Source organism: Augochlora pura, chromosome 10, assembly GCF_028453695.1.
Source record: "Augochlora pura isolate Apur16 chromosome 10, APUR_v2.2.1, whole genome shotgun sequence".
Classification (NCBI taxonomy): domain Eukaryota; kingdom Metazoa; phylum Arthropoda; class Insecta; order Hymenoptera; family Halictidae; genus Augochlora; species Augochlora pura.
The window spans coordinates 16,273,689-16,290,110 of record NC_135781.1 but is presented as its reverse complement, the minus strand read 5'-3'; the positions used below and the strand labels follow the sequence as shown (position 1 = coordinate 16,290,110).

General features: G+C 37.2%; 1 protein-coding gene across 1 annotated transcript; it reads left to right on the top strand.

Moving 5' to 3' along the window:
• The first annotated feature begins 1,275 nt into the window (after nucleotides 1–1,275).
• On the top strand, nucleotides 1,276–6,118 carry LOC144476610 (uncharacterized). Its single transcript, XM_078193730.1, has 3 exons — nucleotides 1,276–1,495; nucleotides 1,878–2,556; nucleotides 3,139–6,118. The coding sequence occupies exons 1-3, from the start codon at nucleotides 1,276–1,278 to the stop codon at nucleotides 6,116–6,118; spliced, it is 3,879 nt and encodes a 1,292-aa protein (XP_078049856.1).
• The last annotated feature ends 10,304 nt before the right edge of the window (nucleotides 6,119–16,422 follow it).

Sequence of the window (16,422 nt, the reverse complement as noted above, 5' to 3'; positions counted from 1 at the left end):
GCAATGATTTCTCGAAGTACATAGCTCTCATAGGCACATATTGCATACGACAGGGAATGTATTGGGTTGTCGGAAAGTTCGTGCCGATTTTTTAGGAAAATTAAAACGCAGCTCATTTAAATATGAGTATACATTTATGAAATTATATAGGTACCATTCTGTTCCACAACCTTTCTCCATCTTTCATGCAACTTGAGAATTCCGTCCTTCCAGAACCTCTCAGGTTTTTCGGCAAATTTGTCCAAATGGGTTTTTAACTCAACCAAAGAATTGAAATTTTTTCCATTAAGAGAATTTTGTAATGATCGGAAAAGGTGGAAATCCGAAGGCGCAAGGTCTGGCGAATACAGTGGATGGGGTAAAACATCCCAACCAAACTCCAACAAATTTTGCCGAGTTCTCAAAGACACATGAGGTCGCGCATCGTCCTGATGAAACACGACGCCCTTCCGATTCGCAATTTCTGGACATTTTTGTTCAATCGATGTCTTCAATTTATCTAATTAAGAGCAATACTTTTCCGAATCTATTGTTTCATTATTTGGTAAAAGCTTATTCTCGATTTCTGTTCTAATCATATCTTCATCTGTGGTGGACGGCCTACCTGGGCGTTCTTGATCTTCGAGGTCGAAATTTCCAGCTTTAAACCGAGGAAACAATTTCCGCACAATTTTTTTGGCTACAGCATCCTCGCCATAAACAGCGCATATCTTATTTGCCGCTTGTGTGGCATTTTTGCCCTTGCGGAAAAAGAAAAGCATTAAATGCCTATAATGCACTTCATTTGCCACCATATTCTAAGCCATACAGAACTGATAAAAATTAACGAATCGTAACCGAACTTTTTTCCAAATATGGTTGAAGTAATCTCTTTTAGAATATGTACACATGTCATTTGTTTTCAATAATTGTGATATATTCAGTCAGGCCTCTCACGCTACCTACCAAAAATCGGCACGAACTTTCCGGACAACACAATAGAAAATATAAAAGATATTTCATTACTATAATACAAGAAACACAATTTATAAAACTGAACCATACAACATCAAGATTTATCCACGATCTTTGTTACAAATAAGAAATCGCGCAGTTGTTTCCGAGCCGTCATACAGTTCGGACGTGTTTCTGCCGACGATTGCGAGTGCCAGTAAATAAGTAAATCTGTGAAACTGTGTGCGTGCAATAACAAAAGAAGTGCTCCAAGGCGTACATACGTACACACACACACATACATACATCGTGCGCACAGAGTATGAATCCTCATACGATAAAATGATTAGATGTTATAAAACACAAGAGACCTCTGAGTACAGTAGTCTCGACGCTGACAACAAAGAAACCGAAGATAATCCTACAATGCCAAATTCTACACCATCCTATGCATCTATAACAATGTCCAACACGTACCCAAGTAAAGAAGCAGCTATCATTGTGGACAGCATTGACGAAGCCACCATAACGGACTATGCCCGAGCTATCGGAACTTTGACTGGTAACAGTGTCATAAGATTTATTTCTAGAATCTCAAATAGTCGGGTGTGTATTTACTTAAACAGTAAACAAACAGTTCACCGTCTCCTGTCCTAATATTCATCAATTACGATCAAGGAATCAAGTGCCGTCGTTAGGTCGCTAATCTCCCCGGCCCAAAGAATCATTCTCTCAAATGTGTCACCCAGTATTCCTAATGAGCACATTGAAAAATTCTTTAAGGACATGAATATTAAACTTTGCTCTAAGATCACCTTTCTAAGAGCAGCCATTCAAGACCCTGATTTTACCCATGACATAAGCTTTAGGAGACAATTATATATTAATCCAAACGATATTGCAAAAATACCGGTATCATTTTTAATAAATCACAACAATACAAGCTATCGTATTCAGTTCCACCGAGAAGGTTGGATGCTTCTTATGTAAGGAAGAAGGCCACGTTGCAAAACAATGTAACCTGTTCCAAGAGCAACCAAAGTCTGCCACAGAAAACCCTAAGTTCACAACAATGCTAGTCCCTAGCACTTCACACCCCAATCCTGACAAAAACGACAAAAACAACGAACCAAACTCCCCAGTAACATTAATAAACGTACTGACATCCACAAATCGAATTCTGGAAACTACTGGCTCCAAAAGACTCCTATCCACATCTACCGAAAACTCTACCACTAAAAGATCTAACGAATCAAAACCATTACATCAAGATCCCAACGTGGAACCGTCAAAAAAATTGGAAAACTCCCCTATTATAAAACCCCCCAAAAAACCCAAGCGTAGCCAATCATTATCTAGAACCATAGAAAAAATTGGGGATATGCTACAACCTGCGAAGCTAGCTTTTGAAAAACCTGACAACAAGTTCATTCTAAACTACGATCAATTTCAGAGTCTCCTAGAAAACACCTTCGGAGAAAACGATCCAATGACAATAGCGAAAGAATATACAACCAACATAATGGCCCTAATTGAAATGATTAAAAATATTTATCCCCTACTCAAAGACAGAAGTATTAAAAATCGACTGCACCGACTGGTTAAAAAACTGAACAAGAACCTGTATAATACTCCATCTGACCAAACTCTCAACTGGATGTCTGAAACAGATAGCGACACTTACTAACTCTACGAAAACACTATTATGACAACACAAATCTTGCAATGGAATTTGAATGGTTTCTATCAACGTCTAGCCCACTTACAGCTTCTAAAAAACCACTGGAAATCAGATATTATTTGTCTTTAGGAAACTAATTTCAAACACGAACAGGTAGCAGATATAAGAGGATTTACTCCGTACTTCAAAAATCGCGACACCTTCCACGCCAGCTGAGGTGTTGCAATCTACGTCAATAAATCAATACATAGTGAAATCATTGATATTAACTCTAACCTTGAAACAATAATAGACAAAACCCTTCTGCCATCTCCACTATACATATGTAATATCTATCTTCCGAACAGTCAACAACTCATTGAAAGTGAACTTCTAGATCTTATTTCCAAGATTCCCAAACCCTTTATCATCCTCGGAGACTTTAACAGTCATAGCATACGGTGGGGCAACAAAACTGATGCACGAGGAAAAATCATCGAAAAAATAATAGACAACCATAACCTAATATTACTAAACAACAATAGACCGACACATCTTTCCCCATCTTGCGGCACCGTCTCCTCCATAGATTTATCCTTCTGTTCTGCAAATGTAGCACCTATCACAGAATGGAATGTATCCGATGAACTACATGATAGCGACCACTTCCCTATCCGTATTTCATACAATTCCAACGAACACAGAACGATATCAATCAAAAGACCGAGGTGGAAAACTGAAATACTTGACTGGAGTGAATACAAAATCAAACTAAACAATCTAATCCTCTCACTTGAAGAACCATCTAACAACAATATCGACCAAATCAATGAATTATTAAACAAATTCCTCAATGCAGTACGCAATGCAGCTGATCTCACAATACCCAAAACCAAACCAAATGCATCACCTCGCCATACGCCTGTCCCATGGTGGAATGACGAATGTGAAGAAGCAATCAGGAAAACCAAACACGCCTCCAACAAGTTCAAGAAAAATCGCACCTTAGAAAACCTCATAATATTCAAGAAATACAGAGCCATATCCAGAAGAACTATAAAAACTAGTAAACGCCAATCGTGGATAAATTACGTCGGATCTCTTAACAAAAACACACCTATAAAACAAATATGGAACAAAATCAAAACAATTAAAGGCAAATCTCATAACTCCATCATTGCTTCTCTATGTCGACCAGACAACTCACTTACCACCGATCAAGAAGAAATAGCTAACATATTAGCATCCAACTTTCAAATGAACTCAAGCAACAATAATTATGATAAAAACTTCACCGATTACATAACCAAGCAAGCAAACTTACCCACTAAAAACCACACAAAAACTGAGAACCCATGTAAGTACTCTCAGATAAACAACCCCTTACAACTTGAAGAGATGGAAGAAGTACTTAAAAAATGCAGAAACTCGTCCCCTGGTCCGGACGGAATCCCAAATGCACTTCTTACCAACCTCCCACAATCCGGTAAAATATACCTAATGAAATTGTTCAATATCATCCGGAAATACGGAGTGTTCCCAGAGCAGTGGAACGAAGCCGTGGTCGTACCCATCCTGAAACCAAACAAAGATCCTACCATCCCCTCCAGCTACAGACCCATCTCTCTGACAAACACCACGTGTAAGATTATGGAAAAGATCATCAACAACAGATTAAAGTGGATCTTAGAACAGCATATCATACTCTCAGCCACTCAGAGCGGTTTCAGGAAATTACACTCCACTTATGACCAACTTCTCAACCTCGAAACATACATTATCAACGCTTTAGCAAAAAAACAATTCTCAATAGGAATATGCATGGATATTGAAAAAGCTTACGATATGGTATGGAGGCCACGCATTATTTCAACTCTAAACAAACTCAACATTACGGGCAATATAAATACATTTATTGGCAACTTCCTCAAAACAAGACATATTAAAGTTAGAGTCAATAATATGACATCAAGAACGTGCATAATACAAAATGGAGTACCACAGGGCTCAGTATTGAGTGTTACCTTATTTCTGCTCACTATAAACGACATAATGAAACCAATCATCTCACCTGCTAAAGCCTTTCTCTATGCCGATGATCTCACAATCATTTGCAGTGGAAAAAAACCCAAGACCATTGCACGCATGCTACAGAAAATACTAAATGAACTACAAAAATGGACCAAGACCACCGGATTTAACTTTTCCACAGCAAAAACAGAAGTCATAACTTTCAATAGAACCCACCTACACACCCCCACCAAATTATATCTAAACAACTACCTATTGAAAGAAGTCAACTCAGTAAAATTGCTAGGTATATACTTTGATAGTAAATTGACCTGGAAACCACACATCTCATACCTGATAAAAGAATGCAACAGCAGGCTCAACATCCTGAAAACACTAGCTGCAAATAACTGGGGAGCTGATCAAGATGTCCTTATCAATGCCTACCGAGCCATAATAAGATATGAAATGGATTACGGTTGTATCATATACTCCTCTGCGAAAGCTTCATCACTGAAACCTCTAGACACCATTCACAACTCTGCACTCAGAATCGCTACTGGAGCGTTCGGAACCAGTTCAATCTCAAGTATAGCACGAGAAGCACAAGAACCATCCCTACATTATAGAAGAAAATGGCTCTCCATAACGCAAGCCATAAAAATAGCAGCAACCAACCAAAAACCCATCTTTACGACCGCGTTTCGAAACCAACGTAATCCGAACTTCCCGGCAAACAGACAAGTACCATTTAGCGAAAGATTCAAAAACATTGAGTCGGAACTCAATGTAAACCTACGGCCAAAAGAAGTCTTTCAGAACCGATTCGCTAATTTTCCCCCTTGGATATTACACCCCATCTCAACGAACATCGACCTCGAAATCCACAACAAAACAGACACAAACCCACAACACTTTAAAACACTCACCTTAGAATTTCTAAATAAATTCCCACAATACACCCAAATTTTGACTGATGGTTCAGTCTCTAAAGCGGGTTCAGGCTACGCTACCGTTACTGAAGGCATCATCAATAAAGAAAAATTACCTCAGGATACATCAATCTTAACTGCCGAAACAATCGCAATCCAGCAAGCCTTTAAGATCGCCGCCAACGGTTCCAATCAACACTACATCATCCTCTCTGATAGCAAAAACGCAATTTTATCGGTCACTAATAAAACAAGAACAGATGATCTAACATTAGATATTTTAGAAACAAACCACGAAGCAACCGAAAAAGGGAAAGAAATTATCCTCGCCTGGATACCATCTTACGTCGGTATTTTTGGAAATAAGCAAGCGGACAGAGCAGCAAAAGAAGCGACCACCCTGTCACCACCAAGAATCGCACATAAAACCACCCCAGCCGATCTTCAAAAAGTATTCAAAAAACGTCTCCTATCCCACTGGAACAACGAATGGAAGCACTTTGCAAGGCCGCACGCTCTAGAAGTCCACGAGAGATTCTTCAAGGAACTTTCCTTCACAGTGAACCTCAACCGACAACAATAAGTAGCGATAAACAGGATTTGAATAGGTCATTCCAAACTAACTCACTCCTTTTTAATTTCTAAAACTAGTCCTCCGCTATGCGATATTTGCAACTCCCAAATAACGATAAAACACATTCTTCTAAATTGTTCCAAGTACACAGAACTCCGCGCTAAATACAAAATGAACCTAAACCTCCACGATAACCTTAATAATAGCAAGAAAATAAGATAAGTTATGCATTCCTAAAAGATTCAAGCCTATACAGTAAACTCTAATATCCCCAACTAAAAGTCGTCGCTAATAACCGCAAGTGTAGTTGATGCGAAGTAAAATACTAGATAAAAAAAAGAAAATATTATAATTAATGTAGAAAAAATATTTTCAATCTGATAAATTCTGCTTTCTGAAAATATTAGATATACATGGAAATGTATTTAACATTTGATGTCGTAGACAAATCAAAATTATTTTTGGATATTATTAATGGATGATCGTGTGTCATCACAACAAACGGCTCCAAAAATTATTAATATGGATATATTTTAGATTCTAGATATTGCAATTTTACTTTACAGCTATCGTCATATATGTACTATAGAGAACATGATTTTACTTACGAGAGAATATGATTTTTGTTAGCCATCTAGCGGAGAAAAATGATTCTAACTGTGAAAATCAACGATAGCATTTCCCAAATTTTACCTGCGAAACAGTGAAAGTTTTCCTATTCCGTCTTCGTTGCTGAGAAATCCAAGACAATAATCATCACGCGCTATACTCTATAGCATGCGTTGGACACAAGAATTTTTGATTTCTCCATTCTCTATACTACTTAAATGGATAAAACTTTTGGATATTAACATTCTTAGTCCAGATATAAGAATATGGCGCACAAAAATATATTTGCAGATCAAACTCTAACTGTGCTTGTGCTGTGATCTGTCGTACATTAATAATAATCTTTCTTTCTACAAAAATTCAATTAAACATAAATCTAGGAGCCTATATTGTATTAAACCTTCTACTAATTGAAAAAAAACACGATATGTAACATTTATATATCACATTCTTAAAAATTTTTTTTAAATGAAGTCAAAGATGTCTTATGTCAACTTCCAAAACCATACTTATTCCTTAGAGATTCTAATATCCACAGTCCCACATAGGGATCCTACAAACTCGATTCATGACGAAAAATAATTAAACTATTGCTCGAAGATCCAGATATAGTTTTACTGAATAAAAAGCAGATAACGCGTATAAATAACTCATACAATACACTCAGTGCAATAGACTATTCTTTATGTAGTGCTAAGATGTCACATCTTTTTAACTAGTCCACTTCTTACAACCTTCACGGAAGTGATCACTTTCCAATCTTCACACAATTTTCAGAAACCAGTAATACATTTCCATGCGATAAAATAGATTTTCAACAAAGCCGATTCGAGTTGGTATCAAGACTACCTTAAAAGTAATCTACATACTTTAAACTCAGAACCTTCTATGGACCAACAAACTATTGAATATAAGACTAGTGGTTTCATCAATTTAATCCTAAATGCCGCCAAGGAATTGATTCCAATATCATCGGGCGAACAACAACAAAAATCTGTCTCTTGGTGGAATAGCGAATGCAAAGACGCTCGCATAGAAGCAAATAAAGGCTTCAACAGATATAAAGGAGCAACCCACACTTAGCAATTTTATATTACATAAAAAATCTAGAGCAAATGCTAGAAGAATATTCAAGGAAAATAAAAAAGCTTCATGGACTTCATTTATATCTTCAATGAGTAACTCTACACCTAGTCAAATAATCCGAGCAGAATAAGAAAAATAAAAGATTCTACAATTTTGAAGAAAATCGAGGTTCTAATAAATTGCAACGGAGCTACAATTTCCGATCCAAAGTAAATAGCAAACTTACTAGCACCCGCGTTCGCTAATAACTTCAGTGATAAGAATTACGAAACAGCTTTCCTTATCCGTAAAAATAACTCAAACATATCCTTCGCTGAACCTACATCTAACGTTGATGAATCTGATTTGGATTTCTCTATCGATACATTTTTTTAAACTGGAGAGATATACACTGTCCTCTCAACCACTAAAAATTCTAGTCCAGGTCTCCACGGTATCTTCAATATATTTCTTTAAAAACTTCCACAAGCCAGAATTATCTATTTGACTGCACAATTTAACGATGTATGGAAATCTGGATGTAATTCCTTCTGGTTGGAACAAGGCTATTGTAATTCCAGTCCCCAAACCTGATGAAGATCATAGTCTTCCCACCAACTACCGGCCATTTGCTCTTACTTCCACGATGTGTAAACTAATAGAAAAGTCAACTAACAAAAGACTCCAATGGTTCTTTGAGATAAAAAAAGTTATTTCATCTAATCAAAGTGGATTCAGAAAATCGAGATCGATACTTGGCCACCTCATTAATCTAGAATCTAATGTACACGAAGTATTCGTTAAAAGTGAACGCGTAATAGCCGTATGCCTTGATCTGGAGAAAGCGCGCGACATAGTCCGGCGGGACAGAATAATTCAAATCCTTTTTGATATTGGTATCAGAGGTAACATGCTTATTTTTATAATAAATTTTCTCTAACGCATATTTATGTAAACAAAGGTCAGGGATATCCTCTTGGAGCAAACTAAAGTTCAAAATAGGTTCCCTCAAGAGTCGGTATTTTGTTTTACACTTTTCCTATTGGACATGAATGAAATTTCGAAAATAGTATCATCGCTATATAAAATTTTATTATTTGCCGTCGATATCACGTTAATCTGCAAAGGAAAAATATGAGCACCATACGAGCTATCATCCAAGACAACTTAAACGGAATTAAGAATTGGACGGGAAACTTCGGATTCAAAATATCAAAATTCAAATCCGAATATATAAACTTCTCCAGGAATAGTTTCTGTAATAATTTGACCAAACTACGGGTAAATAATGAAGAATTAAGGAAATTAATTATTGTAAGAATGTTAGGATTCTCCTTCGACGAAAAACTAACTTGGTCACATCAGCTAAAATATCTTAAAGGTGTTTGTTTAAGACGAATGAATACCTTAAAATCTATTGACTCGCGTAACTGGAGTGCTAATAAATATGTACTCTTAAAGACATATAAAGCATGTATTAGGGCGAAATTGAACTATGGAAGCATTATTTATGATTCTGTATCGCATAATAATCTAAATATCCTAAACTCTGTACATAACACGGAATTAAGACTTGCACTCGGAGCCTTCAAATCATGTTTTGTACTGAGTATCTGCGGTGAAGCTATGGAACTGATTTTAAACTTTCGATGTATCAAATTTAGCTTCTCCCTATGCATTAAAAATTAAAATACTTCCGAAATATCCTGTTTTTGAAAACATTTGGTCAACCAAATACAGAAATCAATTTGCCGAAAAACCTCGTGCAGCAAAACCTTTTTATATTCAAATAGATGACCATCTAAATGAACTAACATCTGAATATCCAAGTGTCATAAATTTTCATCTTGGGCTGCAATGGATGACGGCTTCTTCTAATATAATTGACATTTTTGAAAATTACAACAAATCATTTACATATGCAATGTATTCTAAAACTGTTTTCTCAGAAAATATTAATAACTTCTTTGACTGTATCAAAACGTAGACCGATCCGTTCCATTTTTTTTCCGCGTGGTATTCACAATTCGAATCACTCTTTTTTGTATTTTAAAAATTACGCGGAGTTCTTTTTTATTCTGACTGATTTCAATAGTGTAATTTGGACATACAAATACAACAGGTTATATAAAAAAGGATTCTTTTACATGTATGAGATACTGAAATAAGGAAACACGCGTAGAAATCCAATTATTATATATGTTTTACGAACAGTTAAATAAAGTACTATGCATGATAAAAGAAAGACATTATTATCAACTATCACATGTAATACCTTTCACTTCACATTTACTGGAAGAAATAAAATTATAGAAATTGATGACAAAGCTCATTATACATTATTAACCACTTGCACTGGAAAGACATGCCACGCACGTCGTAATGCTTTTGTCACAGAATCGACAACGACGTGGCACGTACGTCGTCATGCGATTGACACAGAAACAAAAACGACGCGCACGAGACGTTGGGTGGGATTGTTTGCCAAAGCATAGATTATCATTGCACTACATAGCGTACAGTAAAATTAAATTGAGTTATTCTCGGACAGTCAAACCAATCGGACGTGTTTGTATCGGCTCGCGAGTGCCGTCGTTCTATTGTTTCTATCGTGCTGTGTTTGTGCCGCGGTATGGTCCGCTCACCACTACAATAGAAAGTTCTAAGTGTGTGACCTGTACATAATCTCAACATGGAACCAAATCTCTCACCGATAAATAATCTACCGATCATTTCATCCACTCATTCTGCAAAATATTACGCCTCAGCCACTACTAACAATCCATTCCCTACTAAAGAACAAGCCATCATTATTGATGCTTTAGATAGCTTAACACTGACAGATTATGCACAAGCCGTAGCAAAAATCACTGGAGCCAGCGCTATTCGTTTCGTCTCTCGCATAGCCAACGATAGAATTTGTATCTACCTGGACAGCAAAATTACAGCAAAACGCCTCATTTCCAATTACAAGACATTAACGATTAACAACACAACAACCTCAGTCCGGCCATTAATAAACCCGTCGCAAAGAATAATACTATCTAATGTCTCTCCCACAATACCCCACAGTTTTATCGAAAAATTCCTAACTGACTATAATATCAGACTGACATCTAAACTTTCGTTCCTTCGAGCTGGAATCCAAGAGACTGGTTTCACTCGTATAATGAGCTTCAGGAGACAAATCTATATCAATCCAGACAATGCCACCAAAATTCCAGATTCGTTCCTAATGACCCATGAAGACACACAATACAGAATATTTATATCTACCGACAAAGTCAGCTGTTTCATTTGCAAGCAAGAAGGTCATATTGCATTACAATGCAATAATACAGCACAACCGCCAGCACCAAATCCAACCAACGTTAACCAACCATCAGATCAACCAACAAACGCGTCAAATTCTCAGAAACCCAAAAATAACCCAACCGGAATTCCAACTAAACCAAGGAACAGTGAAAATAACGAAACCCTCGACATCAAGGCCACTGAATCCATGGATTTCTCCATTACAACCACCGAAGTACCCTTCGAACCAAATAAAACTGAAACCTTCACCCCCACAAAAAGACCACTATCACACTCCTCGGAGACTCGGGTAGATAACGAACCTAAACCTGTATCTACAAGTCTCAATACCGAAGACGTCAACCCGATTTTATACTCGATCACACCAACCAACCCGAAGAAAAAACCGAAGCGCACACAATCACTGGCTAGAATTATAGAAGGAATGGAAAATAACCTTAGCCCAGCCAAAATGATCCTGGAAGATCCCACCAATAACTTCCCACTCACCTTCATTCAACTAAAAAGTTTTTTGGAGACCTCGATCGGTAACGACAACCCAAATGACATCGCCGTTGACTACACTTCTGACATAAAAGCCTTAATCCTTATGCTTAAAGCAGTCCACCCCATACTACAAGACGCGAGCATGAAAAATAGACTCCACCGTCTAATAAAAAGGTTAGAACCCGACCCCTCAACCCCTGTGGCCTTACAATCTATCCTTTTCAACAAAATCCAGAAACAGTAAACTTAACCCCCCATCCACCATGTATCTGCAAATCATACAATGGAACCTAAACGGTTTCTATAGCCGACGTGAATACCTTCAATTACTAATTAACGAAAACCAACCACATGTAATATGCCTACAGAAAACAAACTTCAAACACCAAAACTCAGGCAAAATTAAAAATTACAAACCCTTCTTCAAAAACCGCATTACCACCCATGCAAGCGGGGGAGTAGCAACCTACGGCAGTAATAACATACACAGCGATGAAGTTAAAATCACAACCAACATTGAGGCAATTGTCACGAAAATTGTATGCCCTACAAACCTATACATATGCAACGTGTACATACCGAACAGTAGACAGCTCGAGGAAACGGAAGTTATACAATTAATCCACATACTACCCAAACCCTTCATTATACTCGGTGACTTTAATAGCCATAATCATATCTGGGGCTCTGAAAAAACCGATAAACGAGGAAACACCATTGAAAAAATAATAAACATAACCAACCTAAATTTACTAAATAACTGCGATCCCACTCATTTCAGTATAGCAACCGGAAACTTCAGTGCAATAGACTTTTCTTTATGCAGTCCATCAATCACTCAAAACATCACATGGAGCACTCTCAACGATCTCTATGATACTGACCACTACCTAATTAAGCTATCCTACAAACTTAACCGCAAATGTGAACCACCAAAACACCCAACATGGATATTTCAAAAAGCCAACTGGACCTTATTCCGTGAGTTACTATCCAAATCAATTCCTCAAATCTCAGAACCTAACCCAACAATCCCGACCACCCTCAACACGGCACTCGGACTCTTCATAGAATGCATCATAAATGCAGCGAACTCAGCCATTCCGAAGACAAAAGGCACTAATAAACCTAAATTCAAATACACCCCATGGTGGAATGAGCACTGCTCACAAGTTGTTAAGGACTATAAGCATGCCTTCAATAAATACAAAAGATACAAAACCACAGAAAACCTTATTGAATTCAAAAAACTAAGAGCCATAGCCCGTAAAGCCATAAAAAATAGCAAGAGAGAGTCATGGATAGCATACGTATCGTCACTGAACCTATCAACCCCACTTGCACAAATATGGAAGAAAATCAGAGCATTTAAGGGATCATATTCACAATCCACGATACCATCCTTAATGAAAGCGGATGGCGCACTCGCCATTGACCCCAATACAATAGCTGAAACCTTAGCAACAACTTTCCAAAAAAACTCTAGCAATAGTAATTACACTGAGCAATTTCTAAATTATAAACAGCGAACAGAATCCAGTCCGACAACACCCACAAGTACAGAACTCGATCCAACTTTATTATCTGCCATAAACATGCCAAACCAAATGTACAAATTACAACACTTTCTTAGCAAATGCACAAACACAAGCCCCGGACCGGACGGAATTCGCAACATTCTCCTAATCAACTCACCTCTAGAAGCACTCAATTTTATGCTCTCCCTATTCAACTGCATCTGGACACACGACTTATTTCCAACTAGATGGACAATAGCCACAGTGATCCCCATCTTGAAACCAGGCAAAAACTCAACGGACCCCAATAGCTACCGGCCGATCGCACTCACAAATACTGTGTGCAAACTATTAGAAAAAATCATAAATTACAGACTTCGGTGGTTCCTAGAATCTCAAAAATTAATCTGTAGCTACCAAAGCGGTTTCCGGCAATTTCATTCAACGTATGATCTTCTGGTTAACCTAAAGACCCAAATAACTGACGTCTTTATTAACAAACAGTATGCAACTGTTGTATGCTTTGATATTGAAAAGGTCTACGATATGACATGAAGAAACCGAATAGTCATCATCCTCCAAAAACATGGTCTAAAAGGTAATATCCTAAATTTTATTAATAACTTCCTGACTAAGAGATTAATTCAAGTCAGAACCAACAATACCCTCTCGACTACAAAAATCGTTGGAAATGGCGTTCCACAGGGCTCTGTACTCAGCGTATCCCTATTCCTGATAGCCATTAACGATATACTGGATAGCGTATCAAACCCAGTCAAAGGATTCCTCTACACCGATGACTTAACCCTAATCTGCAGAGGAACAAACCCACACACCATACAGACATTATTACAAGAAACTCTCGACAAGCTGCAGAAATGGTCGCTCACCTCTGGCTTCAAATTCTCCAGCACTAAATCGGAAATAATTATCTTCAACAGAAACCGACAACACCCAAACATAAGATTAAACCTTAACAACATGATCTTAAAAGAAACATCCTCTATGAAATTACTTGGACCAATCTTCGACCGCTAACTGACGTGGAAGACCCACCTCGACAAATTAAGAACAGACTGCAACTAAAGACTTAATATCCTCAAAACAATCGCTGCAAACAATTGGGGTGCAGATTTAAATACACTACTACTGTCATACAAAACAAGAATTAGATCAAAATTAGATTACGGATCAATCGTTTATAACTCTGCCAACCCCAGCATATTCAAAACATTAAACACGATTAACAATACCGCCCTTAGATTAACCTAAGTAAGCGCCTTCCGTACCACTCCGATAAACGGCATTCTCAGCGAAGTTTCCGAACCACCGTTACAGACCAGAAAATACCTTAGTGTCAAATACGCTATTAAAATCGCTTCCTTCCCGTAAAACCCTGCATATCATAATGTCTTTAAACAGAACCGCACTCCCCGTACACAATCGAGGAAAAGTAGAACCCCCCTTCCGTTCTACATTAGATTAGATAACTATCTGAAAGAACTCAACTTAGAAATCCATACTACAACGAAGAGAGCAATCCATAGCATCCCTCCATGGTCCGCCCCAGAAATCGAGTCCAACACCACACTACTAGAGCATAACCAAAAGAAGAAAAATCATGTAGTGCTTAAAACCTTATTCCAAGAGCTGAAAAACAATCTACCAACCCACACCCAAATATATACTGACGGCTCCAGTAGCCCAACTGGCTCTGGATATGCAGTTGTTAGTGGTCAAACGATCCAAAAAACCAAACTCCATCCAAAAGCACCAGCCCTCTTCTGTGAAATCAACGCAATAAAACATGCCATGGAAAACATTTCCTCCCAGCAAGGCAAGAACTTCGCCATTTTCTGCGATTCCTTGAACGCCATCACAGCTATCAAAAACCGCTGGTCCAACGACTCCATCATCCAAGAATGCAAAAAGCATACAAAGGCGCAACCCTAAGAAACAACACGATTGTTAGAAACGAAACAGCTGACAAAGCGGCCAAAGAGGCAGCCAACTCATCATCCTCCAACATACCTAACAATAACCTACCACCCGAGACTCTAAATAATATTCTAAAATCAACGATTGAAAACGAATGGAACAATGTATGGAAAAGTTCATCCTCCCCACGACTAAGAACACTAAAAGATAACTTCTTCAAAAAGAGCATATCTCACACACTCCCAAGACACGATCAAGTCGCGGTTTCAAGGATAATACTAGGGACATACGAAACTTACCCACAAATACCTCCTCAACAAAGAAGAACCACCAATCTGTGGAACATGCAACACTCCTCTGACAATTGAGCACATCATCCTACACTGCAAAATCTACCGATGGGAAAGACAACACTACAATATTAGACCTCCTTTAGAAAACACACTGAAGAACAAAGAAGCAATCGAGAAGTTACTGCATTTCCTGAAGCAGTCCCAACTGTATCACAAACTTTAACTCTGTCTTGAGTCGCTAATAACCCACCTGGTGGTTGATGCGACTGTAACGCAGAAAAAAAAACATTCCAACTATTACTACCTCTCAAGTAAAAAAATTTTACATAAAAATCTTAAACGTTCTTCATTAACCAGTTTACGCAACAAACAGGAAGAACAATATTAGATCACCGTCCGACCGCCAAATGAAATAGTTTACAAAAATACGGTAATAATTACTTTTCTAACGTACTTCAGAAAGCTTTGCACTGTCACAGCTTTGCCCAAAAATTAAATATGGATATGAATTTAAGTATTACAACTTAGTAAATCACGACTGATGTATATATGTATGCTATAGCAAACTCTTATTAGCGAGAAAGTGTTTGATCGTAAAGCCCTCTAGCAGAAAAAGAAGAAATTAATGCTTAAGTAATATCACTTAAAGAAAGTCAAAATAAGAATAAAACTAATACTTCCGACATAAAATGTAAAGAATTATCATGGATATATAATAAGTTGAAATAGTATAATTTAAAATAAATTAAAGGGTATGCTGCTAAATATTTTGGATAGTGTCACAAATATAATGAAACAATACTATAATTTCAAAAATGCATCTCACTTTTTATATATTGAATAACTTTTGTGTATAAAATACCTCAGTTACATAAATTAATAATTTAATAGTGACAAGTGTATAAAAAAATAATTAATATTTTGCTGTATATATTCCTTTCATTCGTAATATTACATAATTACATTGAAACGCAAATTAGTAATTAGTTTACGCAATGCAGGTTTCTTAATAACAAAAAATTATTTATTTTATGATTAAATTAAGCTACATATTCAATTTCATAAATTAGGAAATAAAACAGAATCAAAT